The sequence below is a fragment of the Phasianus colchicus genome, chromosome Z (genome assembly GCF_987193195.1).
Source record: "Phasianus colchicus chromosome Z, bPhaCol1.hap1.1, whole genome shotgun sequence".
In the NCBI taxonomy this organism is placed as follows: domain Eukaryota; kingdom Metazoa; phylum Chordata; class Aves; order Galliformes; family Phasianidae; genus Phasianus; species Phasianus colchicus.
Window position 1 is genome coordinate 69,225,551 of NC_143476.1, and position 24,819 is coordinate 69,250,369.

General features: G+C 40.8%; 1 protein-coding gene across 13 annotated transcripts in view; it reads right to left on the reverse strand.

Moving 5' to 3' along the window:
* LHFPL2 (LHFPL tetraspan subfamily member 2) overlaps positions 1 to 24,819 on the reverse strand; it is a 118,570-nt gene that overhangs the window by 10,087 nt on the left and 83,664 nt on the right. For 7 of the 13 annotated variants that reach the window (XM_090130511.1, XM_031610168.2, XM_090130500.1 and 4 more), the window contains one exon: positions 2,007 to 2,790. In XM_090130511.1, coding sequence (XP_089986637.1) covers positions 2,007 to 2,436 — 430 coding nt within the window. In that variant the 5' untranslated portion in view covers positions 2,437 to 2,790. Of the gene's footprint in view, positions 1 to 2,006; positions 2,791 to 2,971; positions 3,337 to 14,080; positions 14,190 to 20,121; positions 20,238 to 24,819 lie in introns of those variants that run through there. The other 6 variants (XM_090130503.1, XM_090130508.1, XM_090130506.1 and 3 more) reach the window with 3 other exon arrangements.

Genomic DNA, 24,819 nt, shown 5'->3' on the forward strand with positions numbered 1-24,819 from the left:
TAAGCAGATGCTGTAATGCTACTGGCACAAGAGTAGCAGTGGACCCAATAAAATTAATCTTGAGAAAATGAGTTGCTAGCCACAAGGCGCCTGGCTGCAAATATCAGCAGCGGTATTTCTCATAGCAACAGCTTCAGCAACGTGACCTTTCAATTACCCAGTTTCATGCTATCATTTATCTAAACCGTAGGAAGAGAAGCGCTTCTTTTCTCAATACAGATCAAAAAAAAAGAAAAAGGACTTAGCTATCTCTTCACATATCAAATGCTTGGTCTACCATATTGTTCAATGTCTTCCTTTACCCACACAGCTGGTTTGGCATTAAAACCTAGAACTGTCATATCTGCTCACAAATGGATGTTTTCCAGAACAGTTTGCTAAGATACAAGAATCTACTTCCTGCCGACTCTGATACTAGACTATATCCATCTTGAGATGGCACTGGAACCAGAAGCACAGTTATCTTTTCAACAGACATGAGTCTAATGCACCAAATGTCTACTTACACTGCCAACCTATCTCTCACACAAACATAACTTTAAATGAAAAGATGTAATCTCTTAAAAAACAGGTTTCATGGATTATTTCTGAAGTGCAGGGTAAGAAAGCAAGGAGCTAAAACCTTCCACTAGCTCTAATTTGCACTGCAGAGCTGCTTATTTGTCACACTGGTGCTGGTAGTTCTGTGAACCAGGAGGGATTGTGGCAAAACATGTCATTTTTTATTTGAAGGATATTCATCTGCTCCCACAATCTGAACAGAAACATCTTGAGCCAATGCAGGGATCTAATTCTGGTGCAAACGCACAAGCCTTATTGTGGATGCCACAAAATAACCCACATGCTTTTATACTGCTTTACAGTGCTTTAGTAGCCAGTGTCGGCCATGTCCCCAGCTGTGACCTTTGTAATCAGAGGAAGATGAGCACAGCCCTCATTCAAGCCAGGGAGCAGTCAGGACACCAGTCAAGGCACAACCGGCAACAGGGCCACCGCTGTCCTGGCAAGGAGTGGTCAAGATGGACCCCTCCTTCCAGCAAACAAGTCCCAACTCCTCATTTCTGGTTTAACCACATAACTGTATGAATTGAAAACATCTGGTTAAGAGCACCACCAAGAGGGAAGGCGGAGGCAGCCTGTGCTACTGCCACCTCCCTCACCAGTCCCTGAGGGCGGCTGGTTGTGGCAGGACCACTCTTCTCCTTCGGACCACCCCATGCACACACTGCAAAGCACAGAACTGGCACACAGAACCAGTCCTAGTGACCGCAGAAAGCCACACGCTGCTCTGCCTAGGGCTTTCCAGCTTCGGTTTGCATTACAGTTACTTAATCCCTGCAAACCTACGTTATAAACAGTAACAGGACATATCTAGAGTGGTTTCGTCATTTCAGGCAAAGTACAATCAGATCACGAAAAGATAAGCTCACAGGGCTGTGTGACTGCAGCTGAACAATGCAATGGGCTGGCCAAGGAGAGAGTTTACTCTCAGGTATGACTTGTCATGCACACGCCCTTGGAGAGGTGGCTTAGCATGAAACCTGGTAAGCAGAGTGTACAGCCGCAGGCCCTGTCCTGGGGTGTTTGCTCTCACCTCAGCCATGGGGCACCTGAACTGCCCTGCACCTGTGGAAAAGTCACCGAAGTAGTGAGAGGGAGATGCGCTACCTTAGCCTGAGGATTAACTTTGCTCTCTGATGGTAACAAAGGAGAGAAGTTTTTGTTACAGAAAGAAATTCACACAGAGAAAAAGCACTGAACAGCAAACAAAAGAAACACTGGTCAGTTCATTTTGGCACACTACATACTGCAATCCTACTGCCAATGTCAATGTATTACATGCTGTGTAGCTATAAATTTCAGCTGTGTTTGAATAAACACCAGCATATAGAATCACTCTGGGTCTGTCTATTGTGATCTCCTTGTAGACACCACAGAATTGCTGCGTTTCTCTAGTTGAACAGCACAAAAGTTAGCATTTTTAGTTGCTCTCAGAGCTCACGTACCTGCAATCCCTTGTAGCAGCCCACAGACATTAAAAATACTTTTCTTCATAATACTCTGCACACACATAGTAAAGACAGACACAAATGCCACGGCGCAGAGGATCAGGATTCCCACAGCTAGGAAAATAGCGGTCGCCTGCCAGAACCCACTGGCAATCTCACTGAAGTTTTCAGCGTAGGGGCCACAAAGCGTATCTCGCCTGGAGAGCTGCATGTGAGAGATCCGTGTGCAGCGCCCGTAGATTCCCAGGGTCGGGCGGTAGGGTTCCTGCGGCCCTCCTGTTCTGTTGTCCATGTCCTCGGTGCTGACCGGTTTGGCTTTGCCAATCAGCCAGTCCGCGCTCATGAAAGCGATGAGCTCCGCAAAAGCCACGACGATGCTCAGGAGAGTCCACAGCATTGACCGACATGTTACAATGACATGACACATATTGGTGTCCACTGCTCGCAAACAGTGCAGCTGGCAGTCTTCAATCCGGGCACGAGGGGGAAAAAGTTAAATAAAAGCAGAGAGAAGAGACCACGAGGAAATCACTGCTGCAGTTCCGCTCGCTCTTTCAGCTCTCACAGCAGCCAAGACAAAACTCCTCAGGAGAAAAAGTGAATCGCTACAAGTTTTGCAAGCAGTACAGTCATTCGTCCTCTCCACTCAGTTCCTCCTTTCTTCTCGCGGGGATGCTGAGCTCCGAAGCGCGCTTTTCCCTCTCACTGCTCATACTGGCACATGACGCTCCGAGCCGGCGGGGAAGGCTGCGGGGACTGCCCACTGCTCGACATCACGCACCTACGGGAGAGAGAAAAGGCATCAGCAGCAGAAAAAGCCCTCGCGCCTCCGCCTCCGCACAACCCAGCAAGCTGAAACCCTGCGCGCGTCCACATCCACACGCCGAAGCTTTCCGAGCGCGCTCGGAAGCCGCTCGCCTCGTCCCGAGGGAGCGACCGCTCCGGCTGCCGGCGGCACTCACTCATCCGCTCCGTCCGTCCCGCACGGCCGTGCGTCCGGAGCGCGCTGCCACTGAGGTCTTGATCGCGGCCCGGTCCCACCCACTCCTGCAGCACGCCCACATCATCTTCCCCTGCTCGAAATCACCACGGCTGCAGGCGGCGGCCCAGCAGAGCGCTTGGACGCGTTTAAGCGGTTTTACAGCCGCCGAGCGGACGCCTCGCCAGGATCTGGGCAGGGAAGGGTGCACCGGGGGAAGGCAGCGGGCCGTGGGGCTGCCCGGCCGCCGCGGGACACCGGCCCGCACCCCGCAGCCCTCGGCGCTCCCAGGAGCCTCCCCTTCTGCCGCCTGTGACGGTAGCTGGGGACATTCCCAGAGCTATACTTCCCTAGGAACGAGTGGCGATCGGAGATCACTACCCTCCTCACTCACACCCAGAAGCCTTCCTTAAAATAACAGATGGATCAACACACATGCCTCCGCGCTTAAACTTAAAATGTATCACTTGGAAAGGGGGAGAGCAGGAAATGCACTCATGCTACCCCTCAGCAAAGGGAGCGCGCAGCTCCCGCGATCTACTCACAAAAAAGACCAGAAGTGCCTCATCCGCTCACCTTTGCCGATCAGAGGGGGGTCAGCAGGTAGCAGCAAATAAAAGACATTCCCATCCTCCTTTCAAGTCTTTTAGCTTTGTCAAGGAGTGATGGAGTTGGTGTTTAACTTTTTAGGAGCTTCTGAGCCTAGTGGTTGAATCCCAGTCCCAGTGAATGCAAAAGTAAAAAAAACCAACAAAACACCACAACTTCAAAAACCTGAGAATTCCATACGGCAGTTTCTTCCCTTTCCTACATTAGGATTTATGGACTATCCACAAGATCTCACCTGCATTAATTCTTCTTCCCCACCTCAATCTGCAGGCTCCTTCAGGACTTACAGAGGCATGCACCTAGCCTAGGCTTTCATGCCCACAACCAAATTTAACCTCCCTCTGTTCGTGGTTACCATGCTGCCTGACCTGTTTTTCTGACAGATGCTCCTGCACACCCTGCCTGGTATTGTGCTTAGAACAAAGCCTGCAACTTTCAGCCTCTCTGTTGCCACTGGCCAACTAGAGAAAAATATCAGAGAATGACAGTCCAAACAAACGATGCAAGTCTGGCGGTCAAACAACTCATTTCATGACTTTACTAAGTAAATTATGAAAATGTACTAAACTAGATGTTAGCAAATGGCAGTCCACATTTAGTTGTGCGTTTAGCTGTACTGTGACAATCAATCTTTTTCCATTTTTTATTCTGGAAAAGCTGGGGAAAGCATCGAGTTTTCAAGCAACCTGACATACCAATGACTCGAATACACCCTTTGTAATAACAGAGAACTAAAGTGTTAGCCTGCCAAAAAAAAGTTAATTCTCTCAGTATTTCCACTTTAAAAAACAACTGGAAAAGCATACATGCTTATTATGTCACTGGCATGATTAAAGACAATTTAATAGAAAACACCTTTATTTTTTAAGAGAAGTTCCAAAGAGAATCCGATTTTTTGTGTAAGCACCACTCCTGTTAAACAACTCAATTTTGTAATTAATTGTATTTTTAACTGTGGTGCAAAGGACCAAACAGTCAAATCACGGCTGGTACATTTCACTGTGTATCTACATAAAATGATAAAATGCAGTTTCTTGAACACAGAAGAGAATAAAGTTCATATTTACTTAGGTAGGTGGGAATTCCAAATGAACATTGGAAGCCATAATACATGTCGCTAATAAAAGATGGTGAATGCATATTAGAATCTTAAGGAAAAGTACACACCATTGAGGTTCTTTTCATTTAAAATGCAACAGTACATGGCGGTAACAAGTTAAGACATGGGTATCTCCAGAAAAGTCAATATGTGAGCAGAACTGCCTGATCAAAAATGATTTAAAAATAGTGTCAAATCTCTGGACTTCCCTGGGACATACACTTCCCAGTTTTGCTATATTGTGAAATATTCATAGCATGTGAAAGTCACCAGTATAACCAGAATAAACGTCACCAGTCCTGCTGTCACACTTACCTTTCAAATGAAACCTTCACAACCCAGCTTTTCACAGGTAACTACCACTTTATTCTGGCAGAACGAGCACACAGATAAATTTGTTCCTGTACTAGTGATAAGCTGAATGCGAGTGCTGTTCCGTTCATCTCCTGTTATAGCTTAGAGGACAAAAACACACTAAGGAATATGGTTCAGGGGTCAGAGGAAGGGCAGGAACATTTCTTACTCATTAAATTCAGCAGAGAGGTTGCAGATGAAGTACTGGAGATTATTCACAGTTCAGCCATGCTTCTGTAGTTAATATTTTATATTTTTGTGCCAGCAGGTATCATTTTGAATTTCTGAATGAATTTACCCAATTCTCAGACAGCTCCAATAGAACACGTACACTGTACATCAGAGCCTTTCCAGCCACATTGTGCACTATGGAACTCTGCACTTCATGAAGCTGCCCTCCAGGACTCCACTTGCCCCTTTTCTCCCATTTTTGCTGGACAGAAACTCATGCTACAGTCTTTCCAGGCTGAAAACTAGCTGTTTATTCCAGCTCTCAGTTTCTCATCCATTGACGAACTTTTTCCATAACAGAGCTCTATGCTCTTCACAGCATGCCACTCAATATCCACTTCTGAGAGACTGTCAAAATATTTGCCTTGACAGCCTAAATTCAAAATATACAACAGTTCTTTAATCCCTTTGCTATTATCTCACTCAAACCAACTCTAATTGAGGAGGCAAACTTCTTTCTGCAGGTTCATCTCTTGGCCATTTACATCTGCCCCTATATTTACTGTCGTGATCATCCATGTGGGTGCTGCAAGAGGTCCCTGGCTGCCCCAGCCCAGCCCAGCTCCTCAGCCAGGCACGGCAGTTGGACACACTACAGGTTCTTTTGGAGGGGAGAGGAGGCGTTTTAAAATTTAGATCATTCCAGCCAACGAGTTCCCACCGTGCCCCTCCAAAAATGCTAGGGCAGCAGCAAACCCTGAGTAAGGCAAAAGGGCCCTCAAACATTTTTCACTGCCAAAGACAAAAATATTAAGAAACTACACCTTCAGTGTCACTTATTGTGTTCAATTGTAGTCAAATTCTGCACTAAGTGAAGTCTAACGAAGTTAAAAGATATTTGATCGTCACAGCATCCAGACAGGACAACAGTGAAAGCGAACTATTATTTTGGTTGCCTTAATCTAACAAAGCAAACTAAGCTTAAAACATCACTAAAATTTTCCTTCTCTTCAGACACAATTTTGACAGCCAGATATTATGCCTCAAGTTACACTTACACATCTCTTGCTAACAATTTTTAGCCATTGCTTTTTACTACACAGCATTGCTATGTTCTAAGTAAATAAGTAACATCTAATTTTCTGAACTAGATGAAGAATCACACTTGACTCCATTTTGCTTATGCTGCCAAGACCAAAAGGTCAGGAGCTGATCCAAATTATAATATTTAAGTTTTTGATTTTAGAGATGTTGAGCTGGAGAGTTTTGCTCTGACATACCACACAGATAGGAAGAAACAGCTGCAAAGTTCAAATTTGAGTCAATCACATACCACTGCTGTTTATTTTAAAAAGTGTCCTACAAGCAAAGCACAAGAGTCCCGCAAGTACCTTCCAGAACTATGTTATGGCCAGGCCTTTATGCTCTCCTTAAGAGTTTGACTGGAGGGGGCTCATACCAAACCCTGCAGCTCAGCTTTCGCCCTTCCCAGCCTAGTTCTATCAGCTCAAGAGTGAGAATAAATCATCTTTAGATAAGTGGCTTTTGGCTTGGCTTAAACAAACAGCTGAATGGAAGGCCACACAGACTGCTGAAATGACCCCAGTTTGTAAAATAAATCCAGGCACAATTACAGATTTTATTCTACAGTTTGCCATAGTCCAAAGCACAGCTATGCAAGGAGCTTCTAAATCTTGTTTACAAAACACAAGCTTGAGCATCTCATAACTAAAATGTGAAAATCCTAGAAGCTTCGCTTCTGCTTTCTCTGAAACATTGTTCACTAGCAGTTACAAACACTGTGAGAATGCTTTGAACCACCAGAGTGGAAGTAGCTCCTATTTATGTTGATGCTTGCAAACTCACCATTTAAAACAAATACAACTGAGGCTCACACACCAAGGGTCAGTCACTTCAGACTGACCCTAGCCAGGTCAGTACAGGCTGCTGCACTAGGCAGCTCCTTCCTTTGTGCTCTAGAGGCTAGCAGTCAACTGAAGGCTCACTCTGCCCAGCAAGCAGGGACAGCTCACAGCGTAAGCATTACAGATTATTCATTTATGGGTGAATGATACATGGCAAATAGGTTTGCTACCCCAAGGGCTGAAGACAAAGAAGACAATAATCTGGGATTTAGTGAATGAGAGGATAAGGAAAAACTAAGAGGAATAAAGGAGGAGAAAGAACAGTTGTCATGTGAGTCAGCTCCAATGGCACTTGGCCCCTTTGTGGGATGTGTGTTCCTGCAGGAGGAGCTGTCTGGAGGAGCACTGTTTCTCAGGAGATACCACCATGTAGATCAAGTCACTTTGCGGAAGGGCTATCCCCACATACTTACATGTGACCTGCAGATGTAAGAGGAGGTACATTCATCATGTTCTGCTCTCAAAATAGAACACGGATGAGGACTAGATCTTAAGGAAAAACAAGCTGTCCTAAAAGGTTAGGAGTAAGCTCTCTCTGCAGGCCATGAGGAGCTCTGCTGGCTCTGGTTTGTGCTAAGCAGCGCACACTCACCACAGGAAACACCTGCGTCACGAAGAGACAAGGCATTTAGATAGTTCAGTGTGTCACTGTACTTCAGTGCGTTTTTTTAAATGGAACAGATTTCAGAGTCATTAAAATATTCAGTGTCAGATAACAAAATAGGAGCGGTGGTTTAAAACTGAAGTGGTAGCACGTCAGCCATACTTCATACAATAAAGAAAGGATTCCCTCCTCTCTCCATCCACCATCTTATTTTCATCAAATTATTGCCTACAGAAGTGATACTTACGAGGAACAGAACTTTTTGCTTGAAGAACTGAAAGCAAAGCTTTGATTACCTGTCACTTGTGAATTAAGGAGAGTAGATATTTACATATTATAAATATTTAATTATTGTAAAACTGCACAGGGCTATTAATGAGTGCATTATATACAAGAAATTTCACACCCACAGGCTCTCATCCCAATGGAGGATTCCAACCACCCAGATATCCACTGGTAAGTCAACACAGCGAGCTGTAAGCGATCCAGGAGTCTCCTGGAGCCCACTGACAATAACATTGCGGTCCAAGTATTGAATGAACCAACCAGAGGCGAAGCATTGCTGGACCTGGTGCTCATCAATGCAGAAAAGATTGTTAAATTTATTAAGACTGGAGGCAGCCTGGGCTGCAGAGACCATGCCCTCGCTGAGTTTGTGATCTTGAAGAATGTGGGCCTCACGAAGAGTGGAGTCAGGACCCTGAACTTCAAGAGAGCAAACTTAAGGTACTTTAAGGAATTGTAGGATGAAATCTCCTCCTGGGAAGAAGAGCCAGGAGTGGAAGAAAGCTGGCTAGTCTTCAAGCATGCTATTCTGAGAGTGCAAGAGCTCTCCATCCTTCAGAATAAGACTGCAGGCAGGTGAGGCAGGAAACCAGAATGGCTTGGCAAGGATTTGCTGGTCAAACTGAAGGAAGAGAAGGGCAAGTATAGGCAGTGGAAGCAAGGGTGTGTCACCTGGGAAAAGTACAGTGATGGTGTCTCGACTTGCAGATATAGGATAAGGAAAGACAAGGCATAGTCCAACTGAACTTGCTAAAAACAAGGAGGGATTCTACCAGTACACGGGTCAGAAGAGACAGGCCAAAGAGAGGGTACTGTCTCTGCTAAACGAGAAAGGAAAACTGGCTACAACAGATATGAATAAGACTGAGGTATTCAAAGATTTCTTTGCCTAAATCTTTAATGACAGCCAGGATTCTCACATCTCTGAACCTCTAGGTGGGAACAGAGGAGCAAACTTCCCCTTCACTGTGAGGGTGGAGCAAATCCAATACCAACTCATGAGAGTAAATGTGTACAAGTCCATAGGGCTGGATGACATGCATCTCAGGGTCCTATTGGAGCTGGCTGATGTGGCTGCTGAGCCACTCTTCAACATATCTGAAAAGTCATCATTGTCAGGTGAAGTTGCTGGGGACTGGAAAAAGGGAAATATCTCTTTTTTACAAGAAAGAGAGGAAGGAGGACCTGAGGAATTACAGGCCAGTGAGCCTCATCTGTGTGTATAGGAAGATCATGGAACAGATCCTACAGGATGTCATGTTAAGGCACATAAGGGACAACCTAACATGGCTTCACCAAGGGAAGGTCATGCCTGACCAATCTGGTGGCCTTCTATGATAGAGTGATGGTATGGGAGGTCAAAGGGAAGACAATTGATACCATTTCCCTTTACTTCTACAAGGCCTCGGTGCCCTATCATATCCTTTTCTTTAAAATGAAGAGAGATGGATTTGAAGGATGGACTGCTTGGAGGATGAGGAATTGGTTGGATGGTTGCAACCAGAGGGATGTGGTTAATGGCTCTATGGCCAGGTGGAGGCTGGTAACAAGCAGTGTCTCCCAGGGTGAGACCAGTACTTGGGACCAGTATTCTTTAACATCTTTAACATAAATGATGGGACTGATTAATCAGCAAGTTTGCTGATAACACTAAGTTGAGTAGTGTGATTGGTACAGCAGAAGGAAGGGATGCCACCCAGAGGGGCCTTGATGAACTTGAAAGGTAGATCTTGTGAATGTAATGAGGTTCAACACAGCAAAGAGCAGGGTTTGTTTTCAGTCAAGGTAATCCCATATATGTGTGCAAGCTGGGAGAAGGAATCCTTGAGAGTAGCCCTGCTGAGTAGGACTTAGGGGTCCTCGCTGACGAAAAACTTAATATGAGCCAGCAGTGTGCACTTGCAGCCCAGCAGGCCAATGGTATCCTGGGCTCCATCAGAAGAGGGGTGGCCAACATGGAGACTGGTAATTATCCCCCTCTGCTCTGCTCTTGTGAGGCCCAATCCGGAGTACTGTATCCAAGTCTGGGGCCCCCAACACGTGAAAGGTGAAGCTTTTAGAGAGAGTCCAGAGGAGGGCCACAAAGATGATCCAAAGGCTGAAGCATCTCTCCTTTGAAAACAGGCTGAAGGAACTGGGCTTGTTCAGCCTGGAAGAGAGAAGGTTGCAGGGAGTCCTCACTGCGGTATTCCAGTATTTGAAGGGAGTTATAAACACAAGGAAAATCAACTTTTTACAAGGCTAGAGGCAGGACAAGGGGGAATGGTTTTAAACTAAAGAAGGGGAGATTTAGATTAGATGTCAGGGAGACATTTTTTACTGAGAGAGTGGTGAGGCACTGGCACAGGTGCCCAGAGAGGCTGTGGATGTCCCATCCCTAGAAGTGTTAAGGCCTGGCTGGGGGCCTGGACAATCTGATTTAGCACTTGATCTAGTGCTTGGCAGCCCTGCCTGTGGCAGTGGGGCTGGAACTTGATGATCCTTGAGGTCCCTTCCAATCCAAGCCATTCTATGATTCTATGTTTCACTGCTAACAGGGAATGCAGATTTACAATACATCGTGTCTTAGACATGTTGGCATGATGTATTATGCAAAATATAATTAAATTCTTTTGCAAATTAGTTAAAATTCACTAACGTATCATTATCAATTTCTTATTTCCTTGTATTTCATTTGAATTACGTGCTATTTATTTCAGTTTTCCTGCCAAAGACAGCTTGTAGATGTGAAATCATCTTTAACTGAACTGTTTAATACTCATGTGCCAAAATGTCCAAATTTTATGTGTGTCAACAGGTTTAAAAAAAAATAAAACCCCAACAGCGACTATTGTTCTCCTGATGCAGTGCAAAGTTATTCCACCCCATCTTGCAAATAAGTTCCCTTCTATCATACTACAGAAAATTTTATCTAACTGCAGGTGAATTTGCATCTTAAATACATCACTGTAGAAGAAATGAATATGAAAATTATTTCAACTTTAAAAAAAAGCAATTGAAATGCACCATTCTCTTTCTGACCTCATTAAAATCCATGGCAGGACTCCCACTGACTTTTACAGGGCCAATACATCCCTGAAAAATTACAAGAACAAGAACTTCCAAATTTTCAGACCAACTGCAGGGGAGATTTAAACACAGGACTCATTTCCCTCTTTTCTCATCCAGGCAAAACTTTGCATATTGCTCCCACACTGAGAGGAGATCAAGCTAACTTGGATTTCCACCATCTCCCCTAAACTGCACATTCTCATGCAGGAGATTTGTTCCATTGCTTCATATTTATTTACAAAAGTCTTTAAACCTTTAGCCATTACATTATGTTTTGAAAACTTACTCAAGATCTTCTGTAATTCCAAAATTTATTAAAAGTTATGAGGCAAAGAAAAGCTAACGTGTATTATTTCTATTGTTGTATCTCAAGAGAAAATTACACATCACATAAAAAATCATCACTAAGGGAGCAATCTTGGCTACAATCACTGATAGTCTAACTGCTCAGGAATTCACCAACTGGGAGTGGAATCTTGAGTTTCCTTTCTTACTTTCCCACTAGGTCACCAAAATCTCAATACTGTAAGCATCTCATTTGATGCATCCTTTCTTGGTCACTTAAAATATTACATCCATCACGAAGACTCAAACGCTGGGGTGTAATCCCTTCTAGCATCTCTTAAGTATAGCTTCTAAAGGACTCTGAGACGAGGATGGAGAAAGAGTGTCTGGGAGGAAAATGAGAAGTCAGAAGGAAAATATCGCTAATATTTGATAGCAAACAAAACTTTGTTATTTTTGTGCTAAGAATTTTTACCTTAAAAGGAAGCCAGGCTTTCACTGTTTGACTAGTTAATAGTGTGAACATGAGCTAGAGCATCAGCCCAAAAATACTTGGTATCTGTGCTTGTTGTAAAAAGCAACTCAATCCCACGAGTTCACTGTGACAGATTTGGAAATGCTCTTGATAATTTATGAATATTTCATTATGATATTTATTATAGAATATAGTGGTTATTGTTTAGTAAGAGACTGGTGAGAAAAACACACAGGAAAGAAAAGAATGACTCTATTATGCCACTTCTCAGAATGCTCTGGAGAACTGCTTACTAAAAAGACAATACTATGACAGGAAAATCCTTGCAAACACAAGAGATCAAAGACACAAAGACTGTTTAGGAAGGAACAAACTGAAGGGAAGAGAAGCTGTTTTGGACAAACAAGCTCAAATTAACTCTCAAAAGGATGATGGTGCTATATTCCCTTCTTTACTATGGATACTTAGCAGAGTTAGGAATGGTTATGAATCTGCTGCTGGGGCAAACACCATGGGATGGGCAACTCTGCTGAGATAAGACCTACAGCTTGAGGACCGCCCAGTAAAACTCAGGTTGTTTCAGTGTGACTCACTGCTTATTCCCGTAAGCAATTATCTGTGTAATTCCCTCCAGAAAACCACCATCACTTTACTTATCAATGAAACCAGGAGCTGGTGCACCTATGATGCACCTGTCACATTTCAAAATGTATGCATTCATTTAATTTTCATTCAAACTGAAAACAAAACATCCACCTAAAAATCAATATGAACAGGCACCTTAGCACAGTAAATTATACAAACTGGAATATGTGCCAGAAAGGCCCTTCTTGAGCAAACACTGAATTCTTGTTATGCAGGAGCTGAGAATAGTCGGTAGTGACGTAAGGGAACTGAAAGGGTCATGATGGATCGGAGCTGGCATGCAACTATACACACCTTTGTGTGCAGACATCTGAGTATCTGGACATCACATATAATAGTAAGCAACAGCAAACATGAAAAAAGTGTGTGAAAATTGTTTTATCTTGTCCGGGAACATACAAAGTACTCAGAGAAATACAGGTACGATATCTCTGCAAACACTTACTAAAGGTGAGCTATGACTGCAGTTAATAGCTAACTATTTAACCACAGTTGAGAGTGAAGAAAAAAGATGTTTCTTGTATTGCATATATCATAATTAATAATTAAAGGAATGAAATATGCATTTTAGCTTAAAATGGAGTCTCACAGCAAAGAGTTTGGAAAAATCTTGATTAGTAATTCAAATTCTAAACAACCATTTTAAATAATTAGAAGAATCCAATGATTTATTTTAACAAACGGATTCAATTCTAAAGTCAAGATTGGACATATTTCTGGGAGTTAAGTCATGTACAATTCCAGCTTGCTTCATGTGCTATGAGCAGTTAGACTAGGGAATCATACTAATCCTTTTTCTATCCTCAAAAATGCATACAACTGTGAAAATCAGTAACTAAAAGAAATTTTTTTTAAGCTGAAAAGGACTAGATGTTAAAAAATCTGTATCCTTTTCAACTGTACTTTCTCTGAATATCTCTCCATCATCTCTCTCTGCTGCTGAGGCTTAGGTTGGATATTAGGAAACACTTCTTTACAGAAAGGGTTGTTAAGCACTGGAATAGGCTCCCCAAGGAGGTGGTTGAGTCACCATCCCTGGATGTGTTTAAAAACCCTTTGGATGTGGTGCTCAGGGACATGATTTAGCGGGGGGTTGTTAGAGTTAGGGTAGTATGGTTAGGATGTGGTTGGACTTGATGATCTTTAAGGTCTTTTCCAGCCTGAGCAATTCTATGATTCTGTGATTATATGTTCTGAGAACTAAAACTGGAGCTGTGCATGAACATGCACACATATAAGGCAAGACTATGCCTTCTTGCCTTTCAGATCCATAGAAAAAAAAATCAAAGGATTGTAGCCAAAGGCATTATAGCCATCCTTGTTTTCCAGATGACATGCTTCTCATTCATATATCCACTGAAAACTGAACCTGAATGTTGATATAGCAAATCGTGAAACTACAGTGGTTTGACATGCTCCTCAATGTCATGCATTGTGCCTTTCTTGTCATCTCTCGAACACAATCCTCAACTATTTGAGGATTCATTTTGAAACTCCTGCCTGGACTTGCTGTATGCGAAGATACACCTAATTTTCTGCTAATTAGGACCTATGATAAATGATATCAAATGAAAAGATCTTTTATTTACCTGATCACTGAGAAATAGCTTTGTAATTACACTGCAGCTTTTCTTCCCACCATATTCAGTATAGAAATAAATAACTCCCACTGCAACATTACACAGCAGTCTGTTCATCCTGCAGGGAAATACAAATTAATTTGCAAAGAGACAGACTTAACTCTACAACTAGCCTGAACTTTTCTCTAATTGTACTTGAGTGTAGAATATAACCTCAGTCATAAGACCTATTGAAGATGCTTCTGCCCACATGCATACTTTATAATAAAAAGAATAAGACTATAAGATAATAGCAGATATTTGAAAAGGTCTGATAACGTACATGGAGAGGACTTCAGGACAGACAGCCTTTTTGCATATTCTTTTTCTTTTTAATGCTTTCTCAGATTAATCCTCTTGAAAGCAAACACAGTCTACAAACTAGCATAAACACAGCATCTGATTGTATCACTGCCAAAACGCATGAAGTTCTAGACTATGCTTCCCGTGGAGAAATGCGAATAAATTAAAATAAAACCTACATATCTGAAGATCTCCCAACACAAGGATAGACATCTGTTTCTTAGAACCCTGCATCTCATCAGCTTTAAGAATTTGTCTGCTCTGTTTTAATCCCTTAATTGGATTTTTAAGATGATCTTTAAATATATGATTGTTATGACTGTTAAATCACCTTGTTACCAGCTCCGTATAAACACAGAATTCAGTGCAAAATCAAAAGTTCGAAGTACTTACACAGTACAAGTGGCAGGTCTAGCCACTGTCTATCACATACCTATCAGTTTCAAAACAATTCGAGTGTATTGCATTTTGTAAACAGATAATGGCAATTCTTAGCATCAGTTGCTTCTTTAGAGCACATCGTTGTAACTCAAGTTTTATATTCCATATCCTAATAAATACTTGTCCTAGAAAACCAAACCACTTCATCAAGGACAAATTTAAGTAGATTTGATAAATCAGTAATGGCATTTATAAAATGGAGAGAAAATAAGAACACCAAGACATGTTTACTTAAAACGTTTATCAGAATTTTACTCATATCCTTACTTCACTAATTCACAAGGGTTTTTAATGTCACACAGTAGCAGTATTTGGATACAATCCTCTATATTTATATATATTTATATATATATATAAAATATATAAAAATATATTATATATATTTATTTATAAATAATATATATATATTTATTTATTATATTTATATTATATATATTTATATATTTATATATTTTATATCTATATATAATCCTTTATATTTTACTCACATGTAAGTCAATTCTGCTCTGGAATAAGCTTCCTAGTTTGCACTTTTGTCTCTTAGAAAACTCATCTAATTCTCCACATGCACTTTTTAAAACTGATGCTTTGATTTGGACTGCAAAACCACAGTCCTTCAGGTTAATCATTACCTCTAATATTGCCTTCAATTTCTGTCAGACTATTCAGCTCTTCTGTTAGACTTGCCTATTTAGTTATGTCAAGACCTTAGAATTAACTCTTCAGAAAAAGCTAATGAAAAATCAGAACCATTTGGGATATAATGTATTAAGTAAATATGGGGTTTTTGGTTGTTGTTGTTTGCTTGTTTCTTTTTCAAATGCTTAGCCTATGATCTCTTAATGCTAAATGATAATGTTACAAGATTGGCCAGAAGTATCAGAGAAGAAAGAAACATGAACCACCTAATTGTGGGGAGGACAAAACCATGCAGTTAGAGAGCCAAAAGGCAACACTATGAACACTGCAGCCAGTTTCCTTCCCCAGCAGGGCTTTGTTTTGTTTTTAATGAAGCATCACTTCATGTACTGCAATGCTTTTCAATGACTACTATCCATTACTGACCTTCAGATCTCCACTAATACAAAAAAAAAAATCTATTTTACATTACCATTTTACATTACATATGTATATATATACATATATATATGTATGTATGTATGTAATATATGGTATATACATGCATTACATACATATATACATATACATATACCATATATATATATAAATAATGGCAATATATATAATGGCAATATTCTTCTACAAAATCTTGTATTCTTCCTGCATAAAAGTTGTTTCAGAAGATTTATTTATTTTTCATTTAAACAGAGAAAAGATCAGGAGACACTGATGTTCTTGTTTAGCATTAACCAGTAAAAGTGCTTATATAAAAGGCACAAAAATTCCTAGCAGCTGACTTCAACAACTTATCATCTCAAAGCATTAAGAAGAAAGAGCTGTTATATATTCAGCCATCCATTCAATAAATCAAAATGGAAGCAAAGCAGTTGCATGCACATCAAGTATCCTGCCCATCTGCAAGCACTGTTGGATGAATAGTGTCTGTAACACATGCAGTTCATCAAGCTTGGCACCTCTTGCACAGCAGGCTCCTGTGATTCTGAAACTGTAAGTAAGATGTATTAAGCATGTTCAGTGATGCCATCTTTACCAAAGTAAGGGGTTATTTTTTTTTTCTTTCTTTTAAATTTTAATTCATTGTCTATAATAAGAGCTGACAGATTCGCTGAGTGTTTTGCATAGGATAAACTCCAGAAATACCTTGGTTGGTTGCATTTAATTTTCAGTTATATTTTCCAGCTACTTTTCTCTCACACTGGGGTAGTACTGTCTTTTCCAGGTCAAAAGTAAATAAATGAGCAGGCTGAGCAGAACATTTTGGATCCTTGCTCCTGGAATCATTTTTGTTCGGATATTCTCTGACCTGTTAAGGTGGCAAAGGAGTAAGAGTAGATGCTGTCCCATCTTTTCCGTGGAACAGCACAGTAAAAATAGGACATAAAATTCATTAGACTAGTCTGAATTATCATTTGGATAATCATGATCTCATCTGAACTGGAGATGTGAAAATAGAAAATAGACTTTAGATGATATCATCACTGTTGCAAAATCTAGATCCCTCTACAGCTCCCCTAGAAGGAAGATTTTGCTGGAAAGCAGGGATGAGAGACTTTCAGAGATGGTTCTCCTATGGATATGCTCAGGGGCTGGCTGGAACATACACACAGAGCTGCCAAGCAAAGCAGCTGGGGCCTCTTGTGGCAAGGTGTCTTCTCTTGAAGTCCTTTGTGCACTGTGTGAGCACTGCATCTGACCTTGTAGGAGAGAGATTCACCTTTGAGTTCCAAACTTTCTGCAGCAATATTTTAAAAGGCTAAGCAGCTCTGCATAGAGCAACTAGAAAACAGAGATTACTTTTTGCCAAAATTTGCAGGCTTATCTTTTCCTGTAGATCTTCTGAGAGGCGCAGCAGGAGATGAGCAGCAATTGTGCTCCACTGTGTTCAGGTGGCGTATCCCTGACTGTAAGCACACTTGCATCTGCTTACTATATGCATGTATCCCAAGAAATGGAGGAAAAAAAATGCTTTATTCCCTTTTTACTAGAATCAAAATGTGCTATTCTATACCAGTAATGATAAATAAAAAGCAGAAGGAACTTATCTTCAGTATTTACTTCAGGAGCAGGTTTTAACTTACAACGATCAGAATAACTGAAAAGCATTTTCAGGAGTTTGAGAAGCCTCTTTATCCAGGATGCACCCAGCTTGTCTCCCAACTGCTGGTTAAAATAAGAAACCACAGGAGTTTCTCAGCAAAGCTGTTCTCATTTGCCATATGCTGGAGCCAGATAGCACTTACAGCACGCTTGCAGCTTCAATTCTCTTTGGTATTCCAGAAGCACTAAATCTTTGAGGGCTTAAAAGCAACAAGTCTGCAATGAAATATGCTACAAGACCAATAATACATATAGCTCCTGTTTCCAAATATGGAAAATATTTTGGGTACTAGCATTTTGGTTTCTTTATGTCATGTCTTGCCACTTAACAAGGTACTAGGGAAATTAGTTTGTTCATAGAAAAAGAAAAAAAAAAAAAAACAACAAACAAAACCAGACAGGTTATGTTAGATTAGGCCTGAAATGTAAAACTAACATGCTGGTCTCAGTTATACCTGTAAGAAAATCCTCTACCCTGTATTCAAGCCAATATTTATATTTAAGGATTTTTATTATTTTTTTTTTTTACAGGAAACTATAAAAAGAAACAATAAGCAGAAAGTACATAAACTACAAGCAAATGCAAGGAAGAGATAAAGTGAAATACTAAAAATAAATCTGGAGGATTGTAAGTGTGGTTAGGAAGGAAAGTAACAGTAAAACATCCAAGTCTTTATGCAAATATGGTTAAAAAAGAAAATAATGCAAAGGGAACCGGTGAGAGGTAGAACATAGTGAGATTGCAATGTACCACAGAGGAAAACTGTATATCTAAGTATCCTGCTATAGACAACTTCACTTAAAACTGATACTGGCTACAAACCCTTACTAGAGCCTGGACAATTCAGCTTCCTAAGGGGGATCTACAAATGAAACTTTTATTTATAGGAGAGAGCAGCATTCAAGAGTTCAGTTCTGTTGCTATGACTCCTAGAAGTTTTAAATCACATTGCAGTCATGCTCTTATGAGCAAGTATGACTATTGCTTAGAAGGCAGGATTTGTAAGAAACTTGGTTTTGAAATACTCCAAAAAAAATTGTTTATCAGCACAATGATGCATCAAATAAGGATGACTTGTTCATTTTCTCTTCTGCTTTTTGAGACAGAAGAGAAAAAAAGTAAGGCACTACTTTGAATTTTTGCTGGTACTGTATTTAAGTGGTAGTTAATTACTCATAAACAAGTAATGTATTTATACAACAAATGAGGCATGGAAACAATTAACCAAGAAAACTTCTATTTGCCTTTTTTTCCTCACTCCGTTGGTAGACATAATTATCGTATTTGCATCCATACTGGATAAAGAAGGGATACTGTAACACTTCAACTGCTGTGCCTTCCTTAAAGGTACTTTTAAAAAGAATTATTTATGCCTACCTTGGGACAATAAAGTATTAACAAAGAGCACATGCTTAAGTGTGACAATAATATCACATGTACATTTAATTTAATTCAAAGCCATGCTTTGAATTTGACACAATATCTCAAGGAGGCTTTATTCCTTCTGATAAAATGTTATGTATGCTGTCAAACAAATGCACTGCAAAAAAAAGACAGAGAGAAAATAGAGAACACCTCCACCTACTTTTTATCCCCAGCCATGGAAGCAAGACACTGAACTCCATTTGACTCCAACAGCAAAACTCAGGCAATACTTGCTGGGGTGGAATGGTGACAGTGAGTGTTCTCTTTGATTTTGAGATTTCCTACAAAAATTCTGCATTAACTTGCAATAAGTAATACTATTTAGCACCCAGTTAAAATAAAACTGTACAGAGACTGTGACACTGATCTTTCAGCTGATTAAATATTTTCACACACGCTCTGCGATATTAAGATACAAATCTCTTTGGTTAGAGAGACAGAATTAATTTCCCAGAATAAAATAATATGAAATCCTGCAGACATATCTGAATTCTCAATTACTGGAGTAGTTTTCAAACTATAGATATATTTACATAGATTTTGTTTTCTGAGCAGAAAAATTTGACAGAATATGCTTAGAAATGCTCAGTATCATTTGAAAATTCCAGCTCCATCTCCTACAGTTTATGAGGTCATCGTCTCCACTAGGCTCCCCTTGCCATTTGAGCAAAGGAATACAAGCTGCTTTTGAGCATTAACATGAATCTACAAATGTAATCTTAGAAACAAAACAACAAACTGACTCAGTTACTGTGTTTTCACTTAGATTGTCTGGTATTCAGGAAGCTGGGCTGATTAGTAATCATCTAAGAGAGCCCTTGAAATGATGAGTGACCTTTTAAAGTTCAGAAGAATAAACATGTATCATGAAATCATTGGGAAACAGCTTTTCAAAGAAAACAGGTAATGGAGAAACTTAGTTGAGGGTGAGTGTTTCACTTTGTGTCCGTCACATCCTGGCCTTAATGTTTTGAACATGACAAAAAGTTGAGCGTCAGCCTTCTCCAAAACAGAAGGATGCTTATTTTTATTATGAAGCGGAAAAGCAGACACTTACAACACAGTGACGCTGCCTGTATATGCTGTAACACTAGCAGCCTACCTATGCTGAAAAATCCTTGTGCTTTGTTGACATGTTGTCAGCTGAATTCCCAGTAAGTCCTTTCAGGAAAACTTACTTGGTTGTTTCTATGAAGTTCGCTAGCAGCTACCAGAGACCTAATTTCAGTAAGAAAGAGACACAGCAGAAAAGACAATGAAAAAATACATTAAGCTAAAACTTATTAAATAAAAAATAACCCTTACGATCTTTTACAACATGGCAATGTGATCTTAAGTAGAGAAATTCAAGAGCGTCCTCACAGAAGTCAGTAACTGGACATGCCCATAGGATTACAAAAGATAAAAGCAAGGAACTTGCTACATATCATGAACTACAAATTAACTGACATCAATAAAATTAAATGAGAAAAAAGAAAAGTGAAGTAATATTATATTGCTGAATTTTGGGCATCTTTGTTGTTTCCTCAGCCAGAAATGATACTGTATTTTGAGAATGTCTGTATTTGCTTAAATGTGCAGAAAACTGCAGACAGACAGACAGACAGACATGGAGCACTTCTGGTTGAAGAGAAAAAAGGGGAAGAGATCAGAATGCCCTCTAACTAGAAAACTGTCCAGTTCTCCTTTTGCAATCAGAATCAGGTGATGAATGGTTTTGTTTTTACTTCTCAGAAGTACTTGAAGCATCCAGGAGTCTGGACGTAGTGGTAACAGAATATTATTCAGTTATTTCTTGAAAGTACAACATAAAACAGTATGAAATAAAAAAGAAAACATTCAATAAGGATAAGCTATAAGAGAGATAAATCAAATTTATAAATACAGATGGAAGAATAGTTTGCAATATTATAGAAGAAAATCCAAGTATAAAATGAGTCATAATTGAGTAGGAGTCAAAAGAATGACAAGATATGGAGGGGGGAAAAAAAAAAGGAAACTTAAAACTTATAATTCAAGGATGTATCAGTACTCACGCCATGACACAGAAGGCAATGAGATTCCACTCACATCCAGTGTTTATTACTTTATTACTTTACATGAAAGTTTATCACCTTACATTTCAGCAAAAGATGTAAACAAGAAAAGAGAGGCCAGAGGACTGCAAAAAGAATGTCCAGAGATTTTTAAAAAGTGAAGTATGAGGGAAGATCTCAGGAACATCTCATGTGAAAGAATAGGTCCATAATATGGTATTAATTAAAATGTGTAATAGAACACTGTCCCAGAAATAGTGCATAAATCCTTGACAGAGGGATACTTTATCCAACAAACAGTTTTGTTCTCAAATATGAGACTAGCTGATTAGCATACTTGAAACAACAGCACTGCTGAATGAGCTGTAATAAAACAGAAAGAAGAAAAAAAGTCCTGTGTGGGGCTAACTGAAAGATCCCATTCAAAAAAATGAATACAGGTTTTCCTCTACCTTTCTGCCAGTTTCAAGTTTCAGCAAGAGCCACAAAAGCAGCAACAGCTGTGGTAAGCTCCCATTACTGTATGGAGCTGCAGTAAGGATTTCAGTGAGCTTTGAAAAGAGCTTTCTTTCACAGTGCAATCAGTCAAATTCGAGATTCATGCCCTTCACACAGCCAGCCTATAAACTACAGGACAATAAATCAGCCAAATCAAAACAGGATGTGCAAGGCAGTTGCTGTGTTTCTTGAACACCTCCTCTGGGATGCAGACGCAAGGCACTCATGGGGATTTGCAGTTATTCCAAACCCAGGTGATGCACATGCTCAGTGCAGTCCACAATTAATTATAAAGTTGAATCCCAAAACACAATCTGCTGCTTTGCTTCCTGATGGCATTAGCAGCATCTGCTTTGTATGCCATCACAGCTCAATGATATTCTTCCTAAATTTATAGTTAAGCTAGCACAGAACTTCTCTGTGTTTCACTCAGTAATAGCTGCAAATAACAATCATTTACCTCTCAGAAAAAATGTTTAACTGACATATTTGGTTGTAGAAAAGTTTCAGTTTGGATATGGGATGAAAGAAAGTTGTTGCAGTTAAGTCTAAAACTCCAGCAGAGATTCCGTTTGTCCATCCAAATGTAAGTTCTGTCTTAGTACAGACATTGCTCAATGCCTTCCCCTCTTGAAAGACATTTTCATTTTGGACAATTTTGCCAAAATAGCAGTTTGAGCTGAAACTTTCCATGCCAGATGCCTGCCTGAGGCTGGATCTTCTTGCACAAGCTTCAGCCACACAGTTTGGATGTTTCAGAAAATGAAGCTACATTTTTCAGCATCAGAAGCTTCTGGTGACATTTTCTTCAAGAAGAAAATATATTCCTGTCAAATTTCAAATACCTGTTAGCTTGATAGAGAAGTCACATTTGTAATAGAGGATAAAATCTTCTGATTACACCAGCTGGCATGTGACACTGAGGGGTGCACATCCAACCTGATTTGGAAGCTGCGAGACTCACCAAAGTTAGTTTAGTAACTTCAAACCTCTACAGACTGCATCACCACTTTGTTCACCATTCCCTCAAGCCTAAGTCCTGTCCAGAATGCAGAGTCACCATCCCCAGAGGAAAACATGTGGTTTCCATCAGCTGCGCACCACAGCAGACCAGAGCTGGCATGGGAGCTGAAGACAGGGAGCGTTCTCTCTCTTGCCAGCAACTGGGGGATGCTTTGGAAGGAAACAGTCAAAAAGCTTTATTTTTTAAACACAAAAACAACCCAGCAACAACCCCAACTGAAACAATAACAGACACCACAGCATGGCTGGAGACCGGGTGGGCTGGAGGAATGAAGTGAGCTGGAAGATGATGGGGGACCATTATTAAGAAACAGAGAGGGACTGTACCAGGGACATACCAACCAGCTTATCCAGGGAGAGCATCTAGTTGTGTAAATGATAGGAGGTGGAAAAACACTTTAAAGCAGGGAGAATTTATTTTGCACGAGTAATCTCAAATCTCACACTTAACGGAGTTTTGAAACTCCATATGACAACATTCTTGAAGCTCTTTAGTTTCGTAGCTGCAGCACTACTTAACAATGTCCACATGTACTGTTTTGAATGAAACTGGACACCTTAGCAAGACTGGCTAGCTTGGAGGGCTAAAATTGATCTTTTTCTCCCCAGTTCCTGTCCATGCTACGCTCCTACTTTCCCTGACCACTCTGGCCACTGCTAGATTCTTCCATGAGGCAACTGAACCTACCAAAAAGTAACCCAGAAGAAAGAGGAGGAAAGAAAACCCAGGAAAGAGCTGCACAGGCATCCTCCAAGTGAGTCACATAGCTTCCAGCAGAGATGAGAACACCCACAGCTGGAGGCAGGAAGGAGCAGGACCACACAACAGGGAGTGAACAGGGAGGAGAGCAAGACCTCCCCATTCTCTTCAGATAATGGCCTTCAGTGTCCCAAGTTGAAGGATATTTATTAGCAAAATTACAGAGTGGCATATCAAAGCTTCAGAAGCAAGAGTAATGGAGTAATTTGGCTTACCTAAAGCCAAGCTATTATCTCTGTTCACGACAAGCAACATTTAAGAAAAATTGCTGAAAGTCCTCCTCTTCCTACAGATTATGGCCCCTGAAAACAAGCTTATTCCTGAAAATCTGACAAAACTACTGATATTTCCATGTTCGCTGTCACAACTCTACTGTGACCCACTAGAATTACTGCACTTGAGTGGTGCCAAAGTGACTCACAGTATTCTTCCCACAGAGAGCTAATCTCATCTTTCTGCTAGTTAAAAACCAGTATCATTTTATTTAGTCTCCCGTACATTTCTGTAGTTGTTATACTGGCATCCTGCCCACTTAGAGATTAAAACTGGAAAAATAATCTGTTTTCATAAAAAAAAGTTCTTCCCACTATACCTATGTAGTTGACACTATGACGTTTTGAACTCTTTTTCCACCATTTTTTTTCCTCCTAAACAACAGCCTACCAAGCCCAGCCAACCACAAACTCAGAAAATGCTTGACAAATCATACAATTAAATGCAAACCAGTGCTCAGCTGTAACAGGTGTGTTTGCAAGCAACAGTAGTCAGCAGCAGCGCCTCTTGTTCTGGATGAAGCAGTCCAGCCTTCGTTTGGCACCAACACAAAGCTGGCATGCAGGTGCCACAAGATTTGGTGAACCTCATGTCGGCGCATCAGGAGCCTGAGGGTCTCACCAGACCCCAGATAACTGTCAGAACTCCCATGCTGGGCGAGACCTCCCTTGTATTCCAGAGACATCTGGTGAGAAGCATTTCCCTTGCACCAGGGCTTGTTGCAAGAAAACAAAGCTACTATCTATCCTGGAGCAAACAGACTGACATGTACAACAGACTTCTCCTAGTTGTTCCCTGCAATTCAGTCCTTACTTCACAGAGGTACAGATCCTGCTGAGGCTTCTCCCCACTTCAGGATCCTCTTGACCAGAGTTGTCTCTGCATCAGATCTGTTGCATGAAGCCTCCTGGAATGAGGAAGGGATTGACACAGCATTCTGCAGCTACAGACTAGGACTATTAACCACAGCAGCTGGTAGATCAGAATCCTGTGCTGAGCAGGGAGGAGGGAATAGACAAAAAATGTATCACACATCAAGCAGTCTGCAGCAAGACAGAAAGAGTCTTGCATCACATCCCTCTTCTCATGCTGCATTCAGGGCCTCTTTGGCCCAAACTCTCTTCCTGACCTCATCTACTATGACTATCCTCCAAGTCCTGACTTAAAGCTCATTTCCTCAAGGGAGATTACCAGTTAGAAATTGTAGCTG